The sequence below is a fragment of the Parambassis ranga genome, chromosome 8 (assembly GCF_900634625.1).
Source record: "Parambassis ranga chromosome 8, fParRan2.1, whole genome shotgun sequence".
Classification (NCBI taxonomy): domain Eukaryota; kingdom Metazoa; phylum Chordata; class Actinopteri; family Ambassidae; genus Parambassis; species Parambassis ranga.
In genome coordinates, this window is record NC_041029.1 from 18487154 (window position 1) to 18510776 (window position 23623).

Sequence of the window (23623 nt, forward strand, 5' to 3'; positions counted from 1 at the left end):
TGGGTTCCCCAGGCTCTCAAAGTTGGAGTGGTTTTTGAGGTCCCCTCTGCTGTTACCATGGTGACAGGCTGACACACAGAGGCACACAAAGCTCTGGATTGCTCTGATTCTCCAGCAGTTCAGAGCAATCATTAACATCAAAGCCATGCTTCAGCTGCAGCAATCCAACTTGCTTCAGGAAATGCCCTTTGTCTGTGCCCTTTTTAGTGTCTCTTGCCAGTGCTTAACCCGCCCTCCATCAAGCCCATGTACCGGGTGAAGCCAGTCTGTGGGGGTGACATAAAGATTGATCTGCCAACCTGCATGTACAAGTTACCAAATATCCACGCGCAGCAGGGGAACAGCTGCACCGCCGAAGACGCACAGGTAACTGGGACTAACTTCACTTCCACGCGGCAGATGTCTCCAGTTTGCCCTTTTCTAGTTATTAGTTTGATTGCTGCAAAGCAAAGCAATATTTGTAATTATCAATAATAATTACAAATATTATATTCAAAATATTAAACATTTTCCACCCTCAAATTAACATGGGAGTCAATGAGAGAGCCCTTCAAATCATGTCTTCTGCAAAATGCTCTCCTACAAATTTCAACCTAGAGAAACCATTGAAAGCTTAAAATACTTCAAACATCTTGGTCTTCAAAACTTGTATACACAATTTGGAAATTCAGCACCGTCTTCAAATGGCAGGGGATTAAAGATGAAGTGATTTTTGAGGTCTCTTCTGAGTTTAACAGAAAGAACAGCCTGTGAATAAACCATATGAAAGGTCTGAGGCTGGAATGAGACCATCAGACTATAAGAAGCTCGGGCTGTGTGCTTTGAATGTGCGCCACAAAACCTACAGAAGAAGAAGAAGAAGAAGAAAGAGTTCGATTGTTGCCTAGCAGCAGTCAAACTAATAAATGGGCTTTTATTTGTGGGTACTTTCACCGGATGTGACATCACCGAGGCCTCTTCCGGTGTGACTCTGCTCTGTGGTAGCCGCTGTCGCTGCTGCTGCTGCCTGTCAACATTCACAGCCATATTTCTGTGTCCGGGGATTTGAGTTTTTCTTTTTTAGTCGTTTGTCTGTCGCCAGTGCTTCACCCGCCCTCCATCATGTCCATGTACCAGGTGAAGCCGGTCTGTGGGGGTGACGTAAAGCTCGATCTGCCAGCCTGCATGTACAAGTTACCAAATGTCCACGCGCAGCAGGGGAACAGCTGCACCGCCGAGCACGCGCTGCAGGTAACTGGGACTAACTTCACTTCCACACGGCAGGTGTCTCCAGTTTGTCTCCAGCTTGTCTCCAGCTTGTCTCCAGCTTGTCTCCAGCTTGTCTCCAGTTTGTCTCCAGGTCGCAGTTTGTTTTTGTTTGGTCACGCATCGACAGCAGCGCGTGTCTGATCGGATCTGTGTTTAGCCGGAGCTAGCTAGCTAGCTAGCTAACGTAGCTTGACAGGACAATCTGAATTCTGGCTGATGCAACAATTATTATAAGTCCCCGCTGCATCATTGGAAGATTATTAAAACATATGACAGAATAACACTATAATATCATTATCAGCCATAGTTATCACTGTGTTACAAATACTTTTACTTACTTACTTATACACAAACACTATGAGCACACCAGTTTTTTGAATTATTTTTCATTTTAAAGCCTTTGTCGACCATTGTTGTTAAATATTTTGGATATTTTATGCATGGCACATGCCAAATGTTTGTTTTGTAAAGTGGTTTGAAGCGTGGACTGACAGCATGTGTTGAGAACTGTGATGCTCTTTTGAAGAGTAAAGCCAGACTCTGCATTTCTCCCTGTCACTGCAGAATGGTGAGCTGGACCCAGCCGTCAAAGCCTTGGAGGCCCGGCAGGATGAGATCATGAGAAAACTGTATGAGATGAAAGCAGTGGTGGACGGCCTGGCCAAGACCATATTAACCCCAGATGCAGATTTGGACCTGACAGTCAGCAGCAGCCTCTCCTCCCAAAGCTCCACAGCATTCAGAGGCACCACAGACCTGGACACACTGCTGGGCAAGGTGTGGAACTGATGACTGTCACTGCAGTCTGTAACTGCTACAACTACACTTAGTTATACTGGTTTTCCTTTGGTAGCAGCAGCATGTGTTTGTCTGATGTCATTGCCAGTTAATACCATGGTGTCCTGTATAACCTATGCACCTATGAATATGTCTTGAAGCAGGTATGAGCATGTGGTCCTGCCGACAGTGCATGATGCAGCTAACGGCAGATAAATGTAATACAGTGCTTACCTGTTTTATGTTTCCAGGATCTCGGTGCTCTCCGTGACATCGTCATAAATGCCAACCCGGCACAGCCACCCCTGACCCTGCTGGTGCTCCACAGCCTGCTGTGTCAGCGGTACAGGGTGCTCTCCACCGTCCATGTCCACTCCTCAGTTTCCAGTGTGCCACCACAGCTCTTGTCCTGCCTTGGCCCTCGACATGCAGACAGCTACGCCCGCCACCTGTTCCAGCTGGGCTTCACCCTGATATGGAAAGATGGTGAGATTACAGGAACTCATAGTCACGCACTGTTATTAAGCCACACTACAAAGATTTCAGGACTGTCATGTTATCATAATAATCCAGTTTGTACTATAAAAAAACAGACACACTTTTAATGTTTGTCTTTTCAAAATGACTAAAATATGAATAGACTGACACACAGAACTCAAAGTGTATATATATCAAAACTAGATTATGATCGCCCTAAATAAATGTAAAGCAAAGACCACGCTGAAAGCTGGTGAAAGATCAGAATAGACTGACTGTGCAGTTTACTTTCAATGGAATTTCCTGCGTCTTAAAGTGTGTGGGCGGCCTGCTACTTTTCAGATATTATAGAGCTAATTAGCATGTCAAAGGAATCACAACAAACAGTAACAAATGCAAAGCCAGTTGAGTAGGTGTTCTGCTACTATACTGTTGTTCCTAATGTTAGTAATTAAATGATCAAAATACACTTTTTAATGTTGTTAAATTACCTATATGGAATATATCTCTCTGCCCTCTCCACAGTTCCCAAACTGCAGATGAAGTTCAGTGTGCAGAGCATGTGTCCCGTTGAGGGCGAGGCCAATGTAGCGCGCTTCCTCTTCAAGCTGCTGACTCCCTACCCCAGTGACCCTGCTCAAGCCACGCTGGTGGACAGCTGGGTGGACACCGCTTTCTTCCAGCTTGCAGAAGGCGGTGCCAAGGAGCAAGCTGCCGTCCTGCGGGCCTTCAACTCTGCTTTGGGCCGGAGCCCCTGGCTGTGTGGTCCAGAATTCTCCTTGGCTGATATTGCCTGCTACTGCTGCATCCTGGTAAGAGGCTCCACTTCCTCTGCTCCCGCCAACGTTCAACGCTGGATCAAGTCCTGTGAGAACCTGGGCCACTTTGGCCCCGCCAAGTTACTTCTGCAGTGACGAGGCACTCCTGGGACCAGACGCCGAAGGCAAAGTGAGAGACGGGCTTTAGAATAATAAAATATCCCGGCCATGGCAGGAACACCTTCTGATGCTACACTCCTTACTGACAGTAAACTGAAGAAGACTCAGAAGCAGCACTGTGGCTGACTGCTAATTTGTCCTTACCCTGTTGTTTTAATATAACAGAGATAATAAAGCGTACCCATAAAACTTAAAGCGTTCCTGTTGTGTACGGGAGGAAGCATGAGAAGACTTTACGGCTTGGTGATAAATTGTGATACTGACAGAGGTCGACAAACACACTGACACATTTCACCCACTCTGTGCCTAACACGATCCTGCTCTGAACCTGTGTAACTGTGTGGTGATGGGTATTACTGGGTGTTTTCAGAAGTAATACTTTGTACCATTTGTTTTTCTGAAATCATTAAAACTTTGGATCAGACTTTGAATTTTGGCTCCTTATCTTAGACAACCTAGCAAGTGTCATTTACTGTAGTTCACATCTGCAGCCAACAGATGGCAGGATTGATTGCTTATCAGGTTAGGATAAATTCCAGCTTTTGATTTTATCCAGAGTCGGAGAGATCTGACCTCTGTGTCTATCAGGCTCATAATCACACTGCTTGGGAGAATTGTGTAGTTATCAGTTGTACTACTAAACAACATTTAGCAAAATCATCTGCTAAATTACAAAGAAACAAGATTCAGAGTGTGATAAGTTATTAGTCACACCTTTAAACAAGACACTAAGCGGTGCTGTTACTTGTCTTCAAACATCCTGTATTGATCAGGGTTTTTAAATATCAGTTCAGTAAATGCTTTTTTAATCTAGGGAAAAAGTAGAAATTGCAAACTTGAATATAGGTTGAATATTGCAAATGTGAACACAGTCAAGCAATCCTTCACCTGCAGAAGTTTAACATGTTCATTTCCAGTTGTTCAGGCTGGTTTTTTTTTTCTTACCATTGAATCCCGCTTCAGTCTCACATGGAGCAAACTGCCAGTAAGGTTTGTGTGTCTGTAGATCCCTGAAACCTTAGAGAAGAATCAGTTAAGTAGAATATACTGCACTCCTCTTTAGAGACAGATGAAAATGAAGAGAAGCAGCAGTGACCCCCTGGGTTTTTCATGCGCTCTCTGGGTCGGTTTTACATTTTCACAAACGTCATTTTTCTGGACAGCTCGGATCCAGACAGCCCGTGCATCAATGTGTGTTTGTATTCTCTGACAGCCTTCCGTTGGTCTCCAGGCAGCTGTCTGACAAGATGAAAGCTCGTCACTGACATCTGGGCACATGGCAAGTAATGCACATGGGACTCAGGCTTGCAATGGAATTCTGGCACTTCACTCTCCATCCTACACACAAACACACACAGACACCTTTCAAACAGCAGTCAGTGGCTGCTGATGCAGTCAGGACTGCATGCACATCCTATCCCATCACTAATCTAATTACTCCTGACTTCATGGGGAGGAAGGACAGACATGAACAAAAATAAGGTCTCTTGGCTTTTTTATATATTATAAAATGAACAGACAGGAGAAACAGTCTCACCGAACAGCTGTAGAAAAAACAGACGAGCATAACTGAAAGACACACATCACTTCAGCTTAACCCTGTGGCTACTTCAAATCACAACAACAGCACAGACAGATGCCTCATCAGTCTATTCAGGCCCAATGTCATTGTTTATGATTGTCAGATAATTTCAGCAGGTTATTCTGGAGTGGGGAATACATGCCAATCAAACAGGTAGTAGAGGGATTTTAGAAAACGTAAAATAAAGTGCCTAATATCAGATAGTACTCTGGGTTTTCTTGTCGTGGTTTTAGCACAATATCATAATAGTTTGATTCTACATCACTTAAAAGGCTGAGAGTGAATCAAGAAAGAGTTCACTCAGTGAACAAAGGGCACACGTTGCTGTTGTATCTCAAAAGCTGAATGCGCTCGAAGTAGTCATCGGTCAGAAAGTTTCTCTGCGACGTGACCAGGTTGCCTTTCTGACTGAAGAGGCGCTGAACGGGGGCCGTGGACGGCAGGGTGGTGTTGTATTTGAGGAAGAGCTGCTTCACCCGGGGGAAATCCTGCAGGCACTCGAGGCTCTTTCCTGTTCCTTCAACGTACTTGCGAATCTCCTCCATCACTCCCCGTTGCTGCATCTGCGTGGCTGGCTTCGGGGACCCATAGCTGAAGAAGTCATCCTCAGATTCAATGGTGGACGGATTGCGGCTTGTATTTGCCTCAGTTACACTGCATGGATCTATCTGTGATGCCTCTGTGGCCAGCAGGGAGCACATTTCTTCCTTCTCAGAGGCAGCCATCCAGAACAAGCGGAACTGAGGAGTTGTCGCTGTTGCAATCCTTGCTTCTGTGCTGGAAAAGAGCTCCTGGAACCTCACATCAATAGCCATTACAATTGTATTGATGACATCACCAAAGTAGTTTGCCATGTCTTTCTGCTCGTCTAGCTTATTCTTAAGACTGAGCACAGTTGGGATGACCAGGCCCAGGTAACATTTCTGTTCTGCTTGAAAAAGTTCAAGTGCAAAAGCAAGCGGGTGGAACACAGTCACATATTCTTTCAGGAAGGCCATCTCTTCAGGTTGTAAGCGTGGGACCTCCAGGCGGGCGCACAGCTCCGTCAGCTCCCGCTCAGTGAGGGAGACGATCTTCTGCACAGCACAGAACTCTACATTCCAGCGTATAACGGCAGGGACGACAAGGGCCATCTTTCCTATCTCCTCTGCTGCGTCCATCCCAACCTGGAGATGGTGGCATTTGCTCCATATGGCATACACTTTAGCCATTGCACTGTAATGTAGCTGGCACATGGGCCCCTGAGACACCGCCTGCCAAAAGTCCTCAGTAACGATCTGTTCCAGGGTGTGTGACGCACAGCGCTGTACTGTAGGCAGAAATAGGAGCATATCCTGCTCCGGCTCACCCTCAAGAATGGAGCCCACGTTCTCATAGAACCCAATGTCATCATCGTTTTCCTGGCTGTCCACCGCAAACTCTCTGAAAACACTGACGAAGGGGCTGCCATTGTCAGTAACTGTGGTCTGAACTTTGCTTTCAATATTGTATGCCACATGTATGTCATGTATTCTGCCAGCTATGGTGTCATATGTGATCCTGCCTTGCAGCCGTGCAAACCCCAGAGCAGCAGATTTCCTCTCCAAAGAAACTGCATCAATCCAGTGACAGGTCATTCCAAAGAAGCTTCTGCTGGTGGCTGTCCAGATGTCAGCCGTGGTGCACACATATTGGACGTTGCTTAGCTTAGTCATCAGCTCCTCCCGCATCTTAGAGAAACCTTGGTCCACCTTGGTAAACAAGGTCACCCTGTCCATGGACTTGAGCCCATCAGTTAAACCCCCAATCAGCTTCTTGAAGCCAGGCTGCTCCAGCACGTAAAATGACTGACAGTCTTCCACAATGAAGTTGAAGATCAGCTCATCTATCTTTGCCTGGGTCAAGGACTTGGAGATGATTTCTGCTTTGAGCTTTTTGAGTTGTAAGTGTCTGCTCTCCTCCCCGTTGTACTCTTCCTTCTTTCTTCCCCTCCTGGCATCAGGCCTGGCATCACAGCCCAAGTGTGTTCTCTGGAAAGACAAAGGGATCTCTGAGGTGTACCGTTTGTTATGTTGATGAAGATTCTCAGTCATCCAGGTCATAACACTTAGAGAAGATTGAAGCGAGGCGTCTGGACTTGTGGAGTTTTCTTGAAGACGTTTCTCTGCTCATCCAAGCAGCTTCATCAGCTCTAACTGTTTGGAACCGAGGGCTGTTACCCAGTCCCCCTCCGGCAGCCTCATAGTTGTTAGACAGACCTGGCCCAGGCAGCCAGATCACCACAGGTACTTACAGAAACATGTAGTGCTGTTGTTTGTAAGTTTTACCCAGACCACCCACTGAGGTCTGTAACCACATATAAACCATGTTTCCCACCAACAGTTAGAGCTGATGAAGCTGCTTGGATGAGCAGAGAAACGTCTTCAAGAAAACTCCACAAGTCCAGACGCCTCGCTTCAGTCTGCTCTACAGACCATTTGTTATGTTTGGAGTTTTATAAACTTGCATATGCACTGAGGGGAAATATAAAACAAATGTAAAATAACAGGTTTTCAGTGACGTGGAGGAGCCCGCGGCAGCATGCAGCTGGGATGTAACGATATCAATCACGAGGGTAGCTGTTCATTCAGTGACTGTCAAACATTAACGTGTGGTGTGCTGGAGACCGTTACAGTGCAGGACTTTCTAGAACTTACGTCTAAATGCTTCTTTAGGTTTGATGTGGAGGTTTTCGATGTGGACAGCAGGTTAACCCTCGGCAAACACAGATTACACTGGACGATGATATTTTTTCCTTGATCTGCCTTGTACGTGAAATGGTGGCGATAACGCCAACTATTAATGGCCGATTTAGTCTCGCCGCTGGTTTCGTGTGGATCCACATCAATTTCGGACGCCATGTCTGCTGTTATTAGCCTCTGGAAATATGATAAAAGTATCGTAATCCGATTTAGTAATCGTGATTACACGTAAAGTAACGATGGCGGCAGAGAACTCCTCATGAAAAAAAGGGGCAGGCCTTTGTTCGGATGTTGCTCAGGAAACGAGGAAGGAGTGGACGACGCCGTCACCGCTTACTTCCGTACATGCGCACAGGCGATCTGCCCGTACCGATTAAAATGAGCAGGGCGAAGCAATGCGCATGCGTGTAACAGACATGGGCACTGGCTCTGTGACGTCACGGTCGATCCCCTGTAAGTTTTACTAACACTGGCGGAGAGCACTTTTCCTCATTTATCCAATTTCTCCAAAGTTACAGAGAGTCGCCGCCACCAGGAAGCGGAAGTAAACATGTTTATTTAATTAAAACATTAAAAGACCATCAATGATGTAATCACATAAAGACAGATATATTAATGCAGAATCAACACATACATCTATTAAAAAGATAAAGGTTTTATGTTGCTTATGTTGTCTTGTATGAACAATAAAGTAAAAAGTTGCTGGCTGGCTGTATTGGTGATAATGTCGCAGTTGAACATTTGACATTTTTTGGTATTTAATGTACTTGTGTTCCTTGTTTGGTGAATGGTTTGTTATATGACCTGAATTGTTTTGGTTTCTTCTGACTTCGATCGGTAAATTTGTCAGATCAGAAGTGAAATATTCTGCTGTCCAGATTTCCGAAGTTTGTTTTCTTTGTTTTATATACAAGCATGAGGCTGTTACCCAGTTTAAGCCATCCGAGCAGCATGCTCCAACGGATATGAACCCTTCCATCTGGCTCAGAGATGCATTCAGCATGTCTTTAATCTGGATTTCACATGCCTTTTGTTTGTTTAATATACCAATTTGTCTGCATGATAAAAGCCTGAAGCAAGGAGGAACCGGTTTGTTTAGTATATCCAATTCTTCCTGGTTCCAATTTTCTATTTTATTTTTGGTGCACACAGTGATGGAGGAGGCAGGGGCCACTGCAGGCACAGACAGTGTGACCTGTACATCTCCTGGACTCTGAGGCGTGCAGGTCGCATCACAGCTGACCATTATATGCTACTGGTTGTATGTTTCATGTGTGCAACACATCACCAAGGCAGATTCCTAGTGATGTGAAACCTTTTCACTAACATGGCAATAAACACAATTCTGGTTCTGAGCAACAGGTCTCCTTTCTACAGCTGACAGACCTGAGTGATTAATGTTCGTCAAGCATCTAATTGCTTTTTGAATGGTCTGTTCCTCGGGGATTTTGATGTTTGACAAAGACCCTTGTGTTTAAAGTCTGTCTGTATTTCTCAGCTGTCACTGAGTTTAGAGCTGATATCCATAAATAGTGAACTGCATTGAAATGTCTCGGTTACTTAGTATTCATGTCCAAAGTGCATACAAAATGAGCGCTCCAATTGCAAATAATGCCACTAAGAGTTTTTCTGTATTTATTCAAAAGCGCGTCCCCTCTATTGGTTCGAGTTGATGAGGGTGGGGTCTCACTTAAGAGCCTGTTGACGTAGCCCTCGTTGGCAGAAGGTTTTAACAGAGACGCAGACAGTGTAGGAACAGAGAAAAAGTGTCTGGCAAAGATATAAGGGAGTGAGACGTGAATGTTTCGAATTGCATGATGCTGCTTTCGTGCTCTCCAGTGCGCTTCAAAATTTTGTGGAGCATCAGGAGTGGGCACAACTGGTGTCCAGGCTGCATGTTGCAAGCAGCAACCAGTGGGTTCTGAGTATCAGGTGAACGCTTCAGTGTGTGTTCCCCATTCATCATCTTTTTTTTTGGGACGCACTTTCCACTTTCACTAAAGGAGCAGCGAGCGTGGACGCACCCAAAGAAGTATGAGCAAAGGTTCCGCGCCCTGACGCGCTGTGCGTGCATGTTGGACCGGTAAAGCGTGTGGACTAGTATGAAGCGCCATGGCTTGGTGTGACCGCGGGGTTCAAACGCTGCTGGCCACAGTGGGGGCGTTCGCTGCCTTCAGCCTGATGACCATTGCCATTGGCACTGACTACTGGCTCTATTCACGGGCATACATCTGCAACGGCACCAATGCCACCACAGACGAGACCCAGCCACAACCCAAAAGTAAGAAAGGAGATCTCACCCACTCCGGACTGTGGAGAATCTGTTGTATTGAAGGTAAGCCTGTCCCAAGTTTTACTAACCTAAATGCATGGAACACACATATGAGGTCCCTGTGCAATCAATAATGAGCCACATTAATATGTCCATAGAAATTTATTTTTTGGATCCCTAGTGCGCACAGACCACAAAAGGACGCTCTCCTTTTACGCACGGCAAGCAGCTCTGTTGACCGATATGCGCACAACATGAAAAAGATCGGAGTTGCAGAGCAATATCTAAGGGACAGTGTAAGGCAGAGATGATATACTCAAGATTTAAAATGCAGGTGTCCCACTAACACACGGCTCAAGCACAATAAACTGCAAAAGAATGCCAAGACGCGTCTGAACCCATTCACTTTTAAGCCGGTCGCTGCCAGGAAATGTGCGCGCGATTAGTCTACTTTCATTCATGTCTTTATTGTATCCGATGCTGTTGCTTGGCAACATCCCTGAAATTGCTATGGAAACATGCCCGACGATTTAAAAATAGATGACTCTGAGTTCACGTCATGTCCAAGCAAAATAAAATAAATATTCTCCTGGAACAACAGGTCAGGTGATGATTCTCCTTATTTTGGAATAAGCGTCTTTCAGTGATTTTACGGATTTGATCTGAAGATAGGAGGTGCGCTGGCTGTGACGTCTTATTTCAGAGGCAGACAGACACTCATTCATTGACCAATCTTCCTTCTGACCACCCCTTGACTTCTCGCCTCAGCTATCAATGAGAAAGTCGATGGAACTGGATAGATTGGTTCATGGTCTGTCATGACGCAAAGCCAGATGAAAACACATAGGCAGATAACTCATATATAAAATAAATGTTAATGAGTACTCTCCACATGCACTGCTAGCATTTACACACACACTTTTCAAACCAATCTGTACAGACAATTTTCAAAGTTCTTGTAATCTTAGAAATCTGTAGTAAATTGCAGGATCTGGCACTTCACAGAGATGTACAGGCTACAGGAGCAGGGTCCACCCCAAACACAGCACACTGTGTCATTTCTGAAGCACAATGCTGTAGCAGAGGTAATTATTAAAAATGAGGGAATATTTTTTTAATTAGTTTTAAAGGGATCTAAGAGAGAGAGAGAGAGAGAGAGAGAGGTTTACTCTCCAAGATGATCACAATCTGGCCTGTGCAGCCTACTCATGGTCTGGAATGCATGCACTTTGAAACGCTCAATCGTGCACTCCTATGTTGTAATGCAGTTACACATCATAACTTTGAAAGTATTTTTTAAATATATGCTTGAGTGGTCTGTGTGCTAAACATCAGCTACTCGACAATGGAAATAAATTCTAGTTTTCCTTGCTGCAGCACTAGGACATTGTTTTTTGTCTGAAGGTTATGTTGTTCATAGCCGTTGGCGTCTCAATTTAGGTGCTGCAATTGAAGACATTTTCGTGATCGCAATGAACAATGTTGAAGGCTCCTTCCACAAACAGACACAGAGGTGTCTGTGTCGCTAAACAAACGGGGAGTTTCCTATTTACATCACCCTCTGTGACAAAGCGCTGCTTGACACCAGCATTTCCATGACAGCTGCAGCTGATAGAAATGTGTTCTTTGGTTGTTAAAGCAAACGTTTCCTGAACATTACTGGTGCACAATGACTTCTAGGATGTGAATTGAGACAAGACAGCTTTGTAAAAGATTTCGTCAAACAGGCGTCCATGTTTTTTTTTTTCTTTTTTTGTGGCCTGCTGTTCTTTAGGCAGATGTGAACAACGTCCTGCGGTCGTACATAGTTTCACTTCTGTGCTTCTAGCTTAAACTACAAGCTGCTGCTCTGTGGCTCTGTTGTCATGGAGACTCATAAGTGTAGAGGAGAAGACAAGAGAGGAAGCCTCACCCCAGCCCTCCCTCCACACACCCACACGCACCCCTCTGGTCATAACGACAAACACACTGGGTTATTGACGGGGTTGGCTCGGTGTGTATCACACCTAGAGGGGGAAAACATCACCACGTTCTGCTCAACAGATCACAGCGACATGTCTTTCTATCAGCCACTCAGCACTATCAGCCCCTTTATTTGTCTTTGTGGAGCCTGATAACAAATGTGTTTGTGTTTCTGGGCCTCTTGCTCATCACCCTTTTTTTCCAGCATGCCTGAATGACAATTAAGGAGCTGACAGGAATATATCAAATGAAGCCTCTTTAGAGTGAGGTCAGCACTCCCCTCATTTATGGAGTCACGCATTTCACATCATTGTTTGTTTTCCCCATGAATATTGTGAGGCCATGGGCAGCACCCACGAGTGCACTGAGCGCACCTAATTTGCATCAAAATCGGCATCAGAGGCACTCTGTGCAACTCCAGTAAATAAAACCAGCCCTAAGACTGAGATATAACCAAATAAACAGGCCAATTAGCAGGTATATGTTTACAGTAAATGTCCCAGCTGGAGGTGCTGGACTGGTGTTGAACAGGGAGGCAGCTGTTTTTCTTGGAGGGTCACTAGATGTTAGGGTGTTTGAGAGTAGGCGTTAGCTTTGGTGGGGGCTGGGGGGTAACTGGCATTTCTCACCATGCTCCACAAGTCTGTAATTAAAGTGTAACAACTGAGGAGCCATGCGGGGGCACTAATTAGCCAGCAGGCCACAACTTTCACCTTCTCACCCCATCCCCTGCTCCGGCACTCTCTTTATAGATTAAACACACACGTCAGTCTTTTCTACATCATGGCTTTCTATCTATGCAACTAGACTCCACTCTGCTGGTGGTGTTTTCATTAGGTGCTTTTCCATGGTGGTGGTGTATCGTGTGGGGTTCAGGTTAATGTCATTAGATGTTAACTCTCAAAGATGATCACCGTTTAACATCACCTCTAAAATCCACATCTTTGGAATGTGGGAGGAAACTAAAGTACCTGAAGAAGACTCACGCAGACAAAGAGAGATATGTAAGCTCAAAAAGGCTGCAGCCAGCTGCCAGGTTTAGACCAATAACTCCAAATGATATCCACAGCCCCACCAAACCACCCAGTCCAATCTCTTGATAGGAAAAGTAATTGTGGTCTGATATCTTAATGTTTTCCTGCATTAATCACTTGAAGCACATAAAAAGCTGAGGTTTTGTTTTGGTAGTCATAACACTGCCCCTGGAGGTCGGAGCATGTATTGAGTGTAGGACTGTTTGTTAAGTCTTAAGTGCTAAAAAAAAAAGAAAAAGAGATTTTTCCCTTTTTCCTGCACTTTTTAAAGCATCATGTTGAGAATCCATTATGGATTTTTAAGCAGGTGACAATGCATAACAGCTGCCAAAGCTGACTCCATGTGGCGTTAGATCTCAGTTTTCTTTCCAACAACTTGGGCACACATGCAAATTCGAACCCAAGCTGAGCTGCGTTTGAAGAAACTGCAGCCTGGTGACAATTTAATTAAACAACTGTCAGTCATATCAACACTGAATCACTGATGTCTTCGCCAAATTGCTTTTCTTTCATCTGCACTTGGACTGAAAAAATGAAAAAGAGTTGGGGGGGGGGGGTGTTTGATTAAACAGATGCTTTTATTTTCTGCCCAGCTTCCAGAGTAATATGCACTGTTTTTATACTTGTGTTTCAGGGGTGTGTGCATGTCTGCATTTATAAAACGTAATCATCCCACCTCCTGTAAAGCTCAGAGCGGTCCCCGTCATCAGTGTTCACGCTCTCCACCGCAGATCTGTAAGAAACACGGAGAACAGTAAATGCAGGGCAGGGTGCTGCTTCTCCCTGTTTGCTGTAGCGTTGCTATGTGAAGCATTATTCAAAGTAAATCAACCACTGGAGGCTACTCAGATCTAGTGAAATGCAACATTAATGTCACTTTGGATTGGTTTATTCATCAATCTGTTCGGCAGGGCTGGGAAAAAAGAACGTAAAGTGTTATTACACACTGTAGGCCTGCAGACACCAGAATGAGCAAGAGGTGACATGATGCAACGACAACACAACTGAAGTATTCCTCTGAGGTTTCTCTCTTATTGGCCACTGGCTGAGCTGCGGTAATTCAAAATAATGACAGTGTACATCATGTTGTTGCCAATGGCGCTACAGCTGTGCCTGCTGCCTGTGTGATATGGGTATATGTATCACCACAGATCTGCAAAAGGGAAGTGGGAGGGCCAGGGAAGTGTTGTATATTATTTAATGGGTATCAAAATACAATGAAAATGTCAAAAGCATCCTTGAAGATTGTTTATGTAAATGAGCTTATTAAAGACTACAAGGGGTTGCCATGGAGAAGAAGAGGAGATGCTCAGCGTGGGGCTTTGCAGCTCCAGTCAGGCTAGTGGAGGCAACCTATTATTTTCTGTGTAATGTGTTGACTGTGTAAGATTAATTCCGTTTGTCACAACACAATCACATGGTAACGTCCGTAATTAGCTTTTTCTTTGATTTATCATACCGTATTTGTTGTCCTGTAACACACCCTATTCATGAATTCTGATGATTCATTGGCCAGATCCTCTTTATTGTGGCCTCTGCTCTCCCCCTTTGCTTTTTTCCATTCCATTTCCTCACACCTCAGAGGGCTCTCATTCCTTCCCTCCCAGCCTAGTCAGTATTCAAAATTCATTTCATTTCATGAGGGGTTTGCCACACAGCCTTCCTACACACACACAAACTAAATGCTGATAACTGTCACTTAAAGATCACAAGCCTCAAGGTGTCCACTTATAATCAGATTTCCAAACAGTTGCAGTGTTTTCTTATGTCTTCCATTCGTACAGAGACAAACAGGAGAGACATGTCAGACAGACTGAGGTTGACTGGACCAGAAGGTGGACAATGTGGCAGATATTACCAGTACAGTTTTGGATTTATAGTCAAAGGTGTGTTTTGTGTGGATCATTAGAAGCATGTAAAATCAACCAGACATTTAGCTGAAAACACATCCTGTGCTAAATCTGCTACAAGCCCTGACATCGCACAAGTTGGTGTTTTAAACAGCAATTAACAGGATGGCAAAGGTGTCTGTATTTTATGTTATCTAACCACGTGAGCCAGATGTGTTGTTTCTCTACAGGGCACGTCTCATATTGCTGCTTAAAATAGTCCAAAGCCCTTTTTTCCATCAGTGACTAGACACAGAAACTTGTGCTCCATTTCCACTGACTGATTTGACACTAATTAATTTGATGTCCCTTATTAAGCAGCAGACCTAGTTAATGGAAGCTAGCATGCCCTTAAAATCTGTGCCACAGACAATGATGGCTGTATGGCTCACTCTTGGGCACCCAGGGAATGGAGTTGACAGGTATCTGTCTGTATTGTGTTAATGGGAAGGTTGATGTTTATACAACAGGTCAGCTCTAATCTCCGCTACCTTTTAGAGATGAACAGTGGACAGACATGGGCACATATACTTACAGTAATTACCTAATTGCAGTAAGGCAGTGGTAGTCTAGTGTTTTTATGCCTTTCAAAGTTAAAAGGAAAAGATTAAAGGGTATAATTGCAGATGGAAACAAGAGCATCATCACCTCATAAAGAAAAAATCTCTGCCAATCAAAGCCTAAGCTCATAAACACCAGTGCCTGTGAGAGAGTCTTTTGCCCTTGGAATGAAGGCTGATTGCTGAAAGCCGAATGCCAGAGGGTCTTAGTGGGCTTTTTGACTACTGTAAGAGATGCTGTTTCCTGCTGGCATGGATTCTTGAACATTCACACTTCTTACAGGGCAGACTGCGCTTTAGTTGAAGAAATACTATAATTGAAAACTGTTGTGAATGTGTTCACAAGTCTAAAGGCCTCTGATACTGTGAGACCACGTCTTTTTGGAATGTGCTGGTGGCAGCACACTAACTGGACTGCTGGGAAAAGACACATACTGTATGAAATTGTAACTTGAAGCCCCACTGTATCTGCTTTTTGTCTATATAAAACTTTGGTGCCGAAAAATGTAATGACTCATTTTAAAATATGCAAATTAACAGCAGAAAACCCATTTTTAATACCTTGGATGACTTTTGCAAATTGTGTGGAGGGCATTCACAGCTCAAACGCTGAATGAATGGCTAAAGAGCTCCCGGCTTTACCACCACAGCCCTGTGCACATCCATTAACCCGACCCCAAACCCCTTTCTCTCCAGACAAAGTGTTGTTTATGCTCCTGCTCAATTACAGCTACAATCTCTCCCTCTCTCCTGCTCTCTCACCTTGGCATTAAAAGCTTCCAGCACCCAATCTTGTGCTGCTCAAATAGACTTCTTGTTTCTGCTGTCGCTCAATCATTTATCTGGGCTGAATTTTGGACACGCACCACAACCCATCAAATTCCTACGGGAAATGTGATCTTAATCACAGCACTGTATAGCGCCGCCAGTTTGCTTCTTCACATATGTGTGCACTGGAGTGTGGTCTTTGTTTTACAGTATCCACAGCTGAATCAGTGAGCTCTCAACAATAGGCCAGTCTGAAAAATGGTTGAAAGTGAGGAATTAATGAGGTAATCCAGGAAAATGTGGGCTGCCCAGAGTTGAATGGAAAACAGTGGCGCAAAGTGCTTGTTAAAGATGAGTAAACTTTACCTAGGTTTTAATGATCTAGGTCGAGGTCGTTTCTTAGTTTAAAACAGTTTAAGCAATACATAAAATCTTAATGAACACCACTGTGTAAATAAAAAGGGTGGTAACAGTCAGACTCCCACATCCCACAGTATGTAATGCAGATATGAACAATAACTCATTGCTCTTCTGTTTGTCCTACAGGCATCAATCAAGGCAGCTGCTATAGAATCAACCATTTCCCTGATGACAATGACTACGACACAGACAGCTCTGAATACCTGCTACGTGAGTGCTCCACAGTGGTCTCTTCAATCATTGATAAAACGTTCATTTTTTCAAGGCCAAGTGGAAATCCGCTGACCTTCAACAGCCTATTATTTGATCGTGAAAGGAGTCTCTAAACAGCATTCTTTCTTACAAAGACAGACATAAAGTGCAGGACAAAGCCAATGAATCATTAAACTGCAATCAAATAAATACAGTTACAAATGTCTGAAAAATGTGTTGACATTGACTTGAAGATTATTGTTTATTCATTTCTCACCATGTCTGGTTTACCAGCAGGAGCTCATATGAATCCTCTACTAGTTTTTTTTATTATTATTATTATTAAGCTTATTGCTCTGCTACTTTTCATCTGCAATGAAATAAAAACATGCAGCTGTATAAAATCCATTTCAAGGTAGTCTAAAACAGCCTTTTCTTTCTCAGTTTCAAAGTGTGTTTCTGTTAGAAATGGCCAAAAACAGCTTAGGCTTAGACTCAATGAACATTCAACCAGCAAAAGACCTTCCTTTAAAGTACATTTAAAGTACAGCTGATTCATGTACAGAAGAACAAAAAAAGAATTATTAGCATTTGGACAACCTCAAACTCAATCCATTCGTTGGCTTGATAAAAGACTGAAACTTTAATTAATCCGTGCTTCGAAACTTGAAAAACTTTTGTTGCAACCCACAGCTGAGGTTTGTCACAATAAGCACCAGAGGTATAAATGATAATGGAGTTCCACAAAAAGGGAAAAGTGAATAAGGGACTAGACAGACAAGGACTTGAAAAGGTTAATGATTTAAAAAAAAAACAAAAGACATCCAGATTATTGTATTATAACTGTGCTTAAACTGTGTCTTCAGGTATTGTTCGAGCCTCCAGTGTGTTCCCCATCCTCAGCACCATCCTGTTAATGCTTGGCGGGCTTTGTGTCGGGGTGGGACGACTCTACAACAAGACAAACAACGTCCTCCTCAGTGCAGGCATTCTGTTTGTAGCTGCAGGTGAGCCAGATGAAGCAGCCATGCTCCCAGCAAGGAGTAATCATGTAGACATATGGAAGATGAAGAAAGGTGGCTTGTAGTTCGGGAGCTTGTACAATATACTTGATCAGTGGTGCAATCATAAACTTCATTCTCTTCAGAAGCTCCATTCATCACACACAAGTGATGAGGACCTCAGTAGGTCTGTAATCATTGACTGATGGACACAGCGTGAGTCCATGCGTTTCATCATTGTTGGCAGTGAAGTCATGAAGGATTGAATTGTCTTGGTTCTTCCTTTTCACATTTCCTCTGTACTTATTCCTGTTCATATTTCCTTATTTCTGAGTCTCATTTCTTCTTACTCAACAGGTCTAAGCAACATTATTGGCATCATCGTCTACATTTCCAGCAACGCAGGAGACCCCAATGACAAACGTGATGATGACAGGAAGTACACATATTCCTATGGCTGGTCTTTTTACTTTGGTGCCCTCTCCTTCATAGTAGCCGAAACCGTGGCTGTCCTCGCCATCAACATCTACATTGAGAAAAACAAGGAAGTTCGCTGGAGGGCACGGCGTGAGTTTATTCGCTCACTCTCTTCCTCTTCCCCGTACTCAAGGATTCCAAGCTTCCGCTACCGCCGGCGGACATCGCACGCTAGCTCTCATTCTACAGAGGCTTCCAGAGAGAACTCGCCGGTCGGTCTGAAGGGGGCACCTTCATCCAGTGCACCGCTAGATGAGTTGTCCATGTATGCCCTGGCAAGGGACAGTGTGACAGAGAACACGTACAGCCCAGAACATGAGTCGGCCGCTGAGTTCCTCCAGGTCCATAACTGTTTTCCCAATGATTTAAAGGATGGGGTGAATCGCCGGACCACACCAGTGTGAGTGGAATGTTGCTAAACTTAAAGTTCACAAGGATGAACAAGAAACAGAGGGCTGACTCGTTGATGTGATGGCCATCTTGAAGACAGACACTGTCCATTTTAAAAGGACCAAAAAAGACCAGAAGCTAGACAGAAGCTAAGCCAACAGAACCTGAGTTAATGATCTGCTTTAAAGCAGCTACTGTTGACTGTAGCCAGTCCAAAACTAGTGTTATCGTTCAAGTGTGATGAAGTGTGCTTAAATGAGCAGTGTGTGGACCCTTGTTTGTGCAATGGTTACACTTTGTGAGTGAATGTATAAGTGAAGCATTAAGATGTGCCAGGTACGCTACCTGTAAGTAACAGAAAATGAAAAAGATTTTTGACTTCAGATATTTCTTGAAGGTCTGAATTTTAAATCAGAATTCATATCTTTCTCTGAATTAGGAGTTTAAAAAAAGACAAGTTAAATCTAAGAGTCAAAATACAAAGAAAACAGTTTTTCTTTTTACACTAAAGTTTAAAGGTGCTAAATGAAATGGAAAACTTGAAAGTGTGACATTAGTGTGTGGTGTTGAAGTCCAGACCTCTTTCTTAGATTTGTGTTGTGACCTCATATTTGGTTTTGCCTTATACTAATCATAGGTTTGAAAGGGACAACAGGCCCACATTTGTAATGTGGAGTCAATTAAAACTATCGATCTTTATATCTCACCATTTCTTTCCCAAAAGAGTGTGGTTGGTAGTGAGTTGAAGAGTTGTAATGTTTTGAATGTTTTGTATAGTCATCAAATCCCTAAAACAATATGAAAGGTTTTGTCTAACTTGCTGTCTCTTCCTTAATCCTATGCTTCTCTGACATTTGTCAGAAGGGACAAAATGTCCTTTTTGTCAGTTCAGTGGTCTCTTTTTATTCACTTCCATCTCAGTGTGTCATCCATCTCAGCCCCTGATGTACTGTATGGGACATTGTGATGTTCCTGTCACAACAAAAGAGCCACTGACAAAAAAAAGGGGGGTGGGGTGTTCAGAACTGTGAAATCCACCATAGGTCAGGACATCCTTTTCTTCAGAATGTAGCCTTGCCATTCAGTGTTCGACAGAGAAGGATCAAAGCCAAGCAGGGAACGCATGTCTGTCTGTCACACAGTCTGTGAGTCCATCTGGCCGCCCCCACCCCCCCTTCCCTGAAAGATTTTGGGTCTAATAACGAATCGTGTGTTTGTTTCAGTCTGCAAGTCCATCACTGCTCTTTCTTTAGTCCTCTCAGGAAACACGCCTTTATTGTGCACTTTTGAGGTTCTCTCCTTGCTTTGTTGCAGGAAAATGGGCCAGTGACAAAGATAGATCTGGTGAGCATAATCTGAGAAAAAGGCCATTGCTGTATGTAGTAAATACTGTGAGTGTGTGAGACTTCTCTAAGAACCACATATTGTGGGAGTATAGGAGTGAGCTCACTCAACTACCGGATAGTATTTAATTGCATTTAGTGCGTTTAACATTCCATTATTATTCAATTAAAAACATTGTACAGCTGAGCACATATAAAAGAAAGCCATCAGTATAATCAATTCTGAGTGTAGATCTTTCACTTTTATATTAGTGTTTGTTTGTAATGTAAAGCTGTAAAATTGTATATAAAAGTAAAATAAAAACGCTGAATGTTAAAAGACATGAACAGAGAACTGAAAGCATTATTTGACTGAAGAATATCTCAATAACAACGCCTTGACCATCAGGCCATTCAATTCAATTTACCTTTTTATATTCAGGTGAACACATTCTGGTTTCTCTCCGTCCAAAAAAGTGTATCTGTTGAATATTCTGTTTGGAAAAGTGCAGTAAATATGCTACGATGATACAGAATTATTTTTACTTTGATGTGTTTGTGGTTGCTGTACTTTACTGTATGTGCTTATTATGATTTATGACTTACTCTAAAAATAGGCACATTCATGAAGAACATTTGACTCTGAATGTCCTGAACACAAGGTGGAGGAGACCCTCTTATTGTATCACAACGTCCTGTTGTAGTATGTTGAAGACCGAACGTACAGCTTGTAAAAGTATTTTCAGTGCCTTTGTTCTGTTTATGGTCTGTAATTCTTGCTTTTATTGTTCAAATCAATCTTTAAAGCATATTTATTTTTCATTTGAATATACTTCCATGGTCTTTCATCCCTTTTTAGGCACTACCCCAAAAATACTGCATATAGACAAATAAACAAAAGCAGGGTAAAGTTGTTTTTAGTGGTGATTTCTTTGATGAAGCAGACACAGCATCAGAGCGTGCCGTGTGGTGTGCTGAATGCTAACGATAATGTGCTAACCTTTTCACGGTGGTAATGCTGATACACTTTCCGAAGCAGCTGGATTCCTAGAACTAGTGGGATCTTCAGTCTGTCTCGTTTTTTTATGTGTTGACCTAAGTGCCAGCAAATACAAAGGCTGACAAAAGTTGGCATTAGGGGCTGTCAGGGGACAGTGGGGGATCCAGCAAAACATTTATCCTAGTTTTCAATTGCCATTTACTGTTTTACAGTCTTCTATGACTAAGTGCTTGCTTATATTTAGGCAACGAACCTACTTGGTTATGAAAAGTTCAAAGCTTTCTTTCCTAGGCTGCCATGGCGACAAGTTCTATTATATTTGGAACTGTACACCATGGCCATATTATCATATTTACCATCTCAGATTAGCATATAGCAAGCCAACTTTTAAATATATCAATTAAAGATGTCTACCTGTTAGTGCTGCAGATGCAACATGCACATGTGCACAACAAAATGTATTGGAAATTATGTCAGTGTAGCTTGATATTCATTGAAGACTTCTGGTTGCAACGCTTCATTCACATTTCTGTGGCTGACCTTCTCAGAGTCCTGAATGCCTCTTTCAGCTTCAGCAGCATAAGACTGAATCACTGTCATCTCCGAATGAGCTATGAGCCACTTCAGCCTTGAAGTCTCCACATTGTTTGGCAAAGGAAATAAATCAGTGGGCATCACACTAATAGAAAAGCTCATAGATCAAAATGTTAAAAAAATGTCACTTTCACTCAGACAGATACCACCTTGCCAAATGAGGCCATCTTTTATCTCTAAAGACACCCTGACGATTCAATCTGTGAGCCTCAGTGTGTGAAAAACAGACGGGAATAGAGAGTTTAGGAGACCTTAGTACTAAAGAAAAGCACAACACCCCAGGTACTGCAGCTGCTGTTTGCATACCTATAATCTTTTACACATGGGATATCAGAGCTGTTTATTTAACTGGGGAAATTATGTTTTCATAGCAATACATGATGTAATATCTACAACAGCTACATGCCAACGTAATTTCCATCTAATTTAATTTTTCTTTCATTTATGCTCATTACCTCACAAATTACCATCCCACATCACCCGACCTCCACGTCACACAGATGGATGGCCAGAGTGTTTGCTAGCCTGGGTCAAATGACAGAGGACGACGCCACATGTATTGTAACTGATCCTGTTGTTTTAGAAAAGAATATTAACATGACCCTCATAGAAATGGCCTCGGGGCATGGGTAATCTAATTTAGCTTGAGTAATGCTGCCTGTCATTAGCAAATGAATACAGTTGAGTCCCTCTGAAGGATATGCAATCTAGTCTGCTATGGGTAAAATTAGCCACCAATTAAGGTTGTTTTTCATCCCGGAATAAAAATCCTAACAGGGAAGCTGGCAGCCGCAGTTAATCACTGCTGTGTTTAGAAACGTCAATCCTGATTTCAGCAGAAACGATGTTATACGTGTCCTACACTAAACCGCTGCTACTACTATGCTTGATAATCTTTATAACAACCCACTGAGTGGCACTCACAGGTGAGTCAGAGATGCCTTCTTGCCAGATGCTGTCTGTCTCTTTCAGTGTCCCTCCTCCCTGGTCAGTTGTGATCCCCCCCAGCATGACACACTCCCCTGTGGGTGACGTGTTGCCACGGTCGTCCATGCTGGCTGTTGCTTAGAGATTATGCAGCTGTGAGGTGCCTGGTCTCTCCACTGTCACCAGGGGATCCTGAGCAAATGAAGCAGGTCAGAGGGTTACCCAGTAAGACAGACAGCACTAAACGACATTTTTTTTTTACATAACAAAGACAAGTGGTTGCTCTCTGGCAAGGACCCGCCCTCTGGAAGAAGACAGCAGTTTTTGTTGAAAATGCATCAAGATGGAATGTGATAATGAACGAGCCCCCACTGTGGGGGTTCTTTCTTTAAACAGTGTTTGATGCTTTTATCTTTGATGATCAATTTCTTGGTTCATTTAGTTTTTGATGGTTTTCATAAAAAAAGTCCTAACACGTTCTGGTCTTTGTGTCCTGTATCCTCTTTAAAGACCTCTTGCTCTTGCTTTTTTGCCATTTAAAACCCAGAGCAGTGTGAGCTGTTATCAGGGCTGAAAATGGGCCAGAGCCCTGTCTAAAGTGGGGCACAGTGGTTTATAAAAAGCATGTCCATTTACTTATGCTTTTCATAGGGAAAAAGGTTGATTGTGCCTTTGAGATGCTCCACATTTTAGCATTTTGTCCTCCTTGAATGGCGTCATTTGTAAATGTGTGCAATCATGTGTGTGCTAAATTGGATTTGTATTTAAAAAGAAAAGCGAAATTGATGAGCTGTGTTAAGGCAGTCACAGCCACCTGTAGACTTCCAACACTGGAAAAGCTCACAAGACAAAATCTTACAAGCCCAGCCAAGAAATGCACACTTAAACCTTAACTTCAAATTTGATCATTTCTACATCTAAGCTCTTTTTTGACTCTGAATCTGGATCAGCTGCTGGTATCAGGTGGGACTCTTGTCTCAAACCGTGAGTTCTGATTGGCTGAGTAAGTAGATCAGCTCATTCAGATGGCAACTAATAAAGGAAATCGTCCCCCTCAGGAGTCCCCTGGCACA

General features: G+C 43.3%; 3 protein-coding genes across 3 annotated transcripts; 2 read left to right on the forward strand and 1 right to left on the reverse strand.

Annotated features, from left to right (window-relative positions):
• Positions 1–943: 943 nt before the first annotated feature.
• On the forward strand, positions 944–3864 carry aimp2 (aminoacyl tRNA synthetase complex interacting multifunctional protein 2). The gene is made up of 4 exons (XM_028413088.1): positions 944–1230; positions 1813–2025; positions 2277–2511; positions 3028–3864. Exons 1-4 carry the CDS (start codon positions 1102–1104, stop codon positions 3414–3416), a joined length of 966 nt encoding a protein of 321 aa, XP_028268889.1. The 5' UTR covers positions 944–1101; the 3' UTR covers positions 3417–3864.
• Positions 3865–4918: 1054 nt separating this feature from the next.
• On the reverse strand, positions 4919–8026 carry zbedx (zinc finger BED-type containing X). The gene is made up of 2 exons (XM_028411950.1): positions 7698–8026; positions 4919–7031 (listed from the first exon to the last, which is right to left on the reverse strand). Exons 1-2 carry the CDS (start codon positions 7899–7901, stop codon positions 5319–5321), a joined length of 1917 nt encoding a protein of 638 aa, XP_028267751.1. The 5' UTR covers positions 7902–8026; the 3' UTR covers positions 4919–5318.
• Positions 8027–9727: 1701 nt separating this feature from the next.
• cacng4b (calcium channel, voltage-dependent, gamma subunit 4b) lies at positions 9728–18721 on the forward strand. The gene is made up of 4 exons (XM_028411954.1): positions 9728–10077; positions 16774–16857; positions 17706–17846; positions 18198–18721. The coding sequence occupies exons 1-4, from the start codon at positions 9855–9857 to the stop codon at positions 18719–18721; spliced, it is 972 nt and encodes a 323-aa protein (XP_028267755.1). The 5' UTR covers positions 9728–9854.
• Positions 18722–23623: the final 4902 nt, after the last annotated feature.

What these genes read in the sequence shown, in the direction of transcription:
- cacng4b (XM_028411954.1), top strand. Translation starts at nt 9,855, where the DNA reads ATGGCTTGGTGTGACCGCGGGGTTCAAACGCTGCTGGCCACAGTGGGG. An exon ending in CAGCTCTGAATACCTGCTAC is followed by an intron (nt 16,858 to 17,705) that starts GTGAGTGCTCCA and finishes CTGTGTCTTCAG; the next exon opens with GTATTGTTCGAGCCTCCAGT. An exon ending in CATTCTGTTTGTAGCTGCAG is followed by an intron (nt 17,847 to 18,197) that starts GTGAGCCAGATG and finishes CTTACTCAACAG; the next exon opens with GTCTAAGCAACATTATTGGC.
- aimp2 (XM_028413088.1), top strand. Translation starts at nt 1,102, where the DNA reads ATGTCCATGTACCAGGTGAAGCCGGTCTGTGGGGGTGACGTAAAGCTC. An exon ending in TGGACACACTGCTGGGCAAG is followed by an intron (nt 2,026 to 2,276) that starts GTGTGGAACTGA and finishes TTATGTTTCCAG; the next exon opens with GATCTCGGTGCTCTCCGTGA. An exon ending in CACCCTGATATGGAAAGATG is followed by an intron (nt 2,512 to 3,027) that starts GTGAGATTACAG and finishes CCCTCTCCACAG; the next exon opens with TTCCCAAACTGCAGATGAAG.
- zbedx (XM_028411950.1), bottom strand. Translation starts at nt 7,901, where the DNA reads ATGGCGTCCGAAATTGATGTGGATCCACACGAAACCAGCGGCGAGACT. An exon ending in ACCTAAAGAAGCATTTAGAC is followed by an intron (nt 7,032 to 7,697) that starts GTAAGTTCTAGA and finishes TTGTCTTTCCAG; the next exon opens with AGAACACACTTGGGCTGTGA.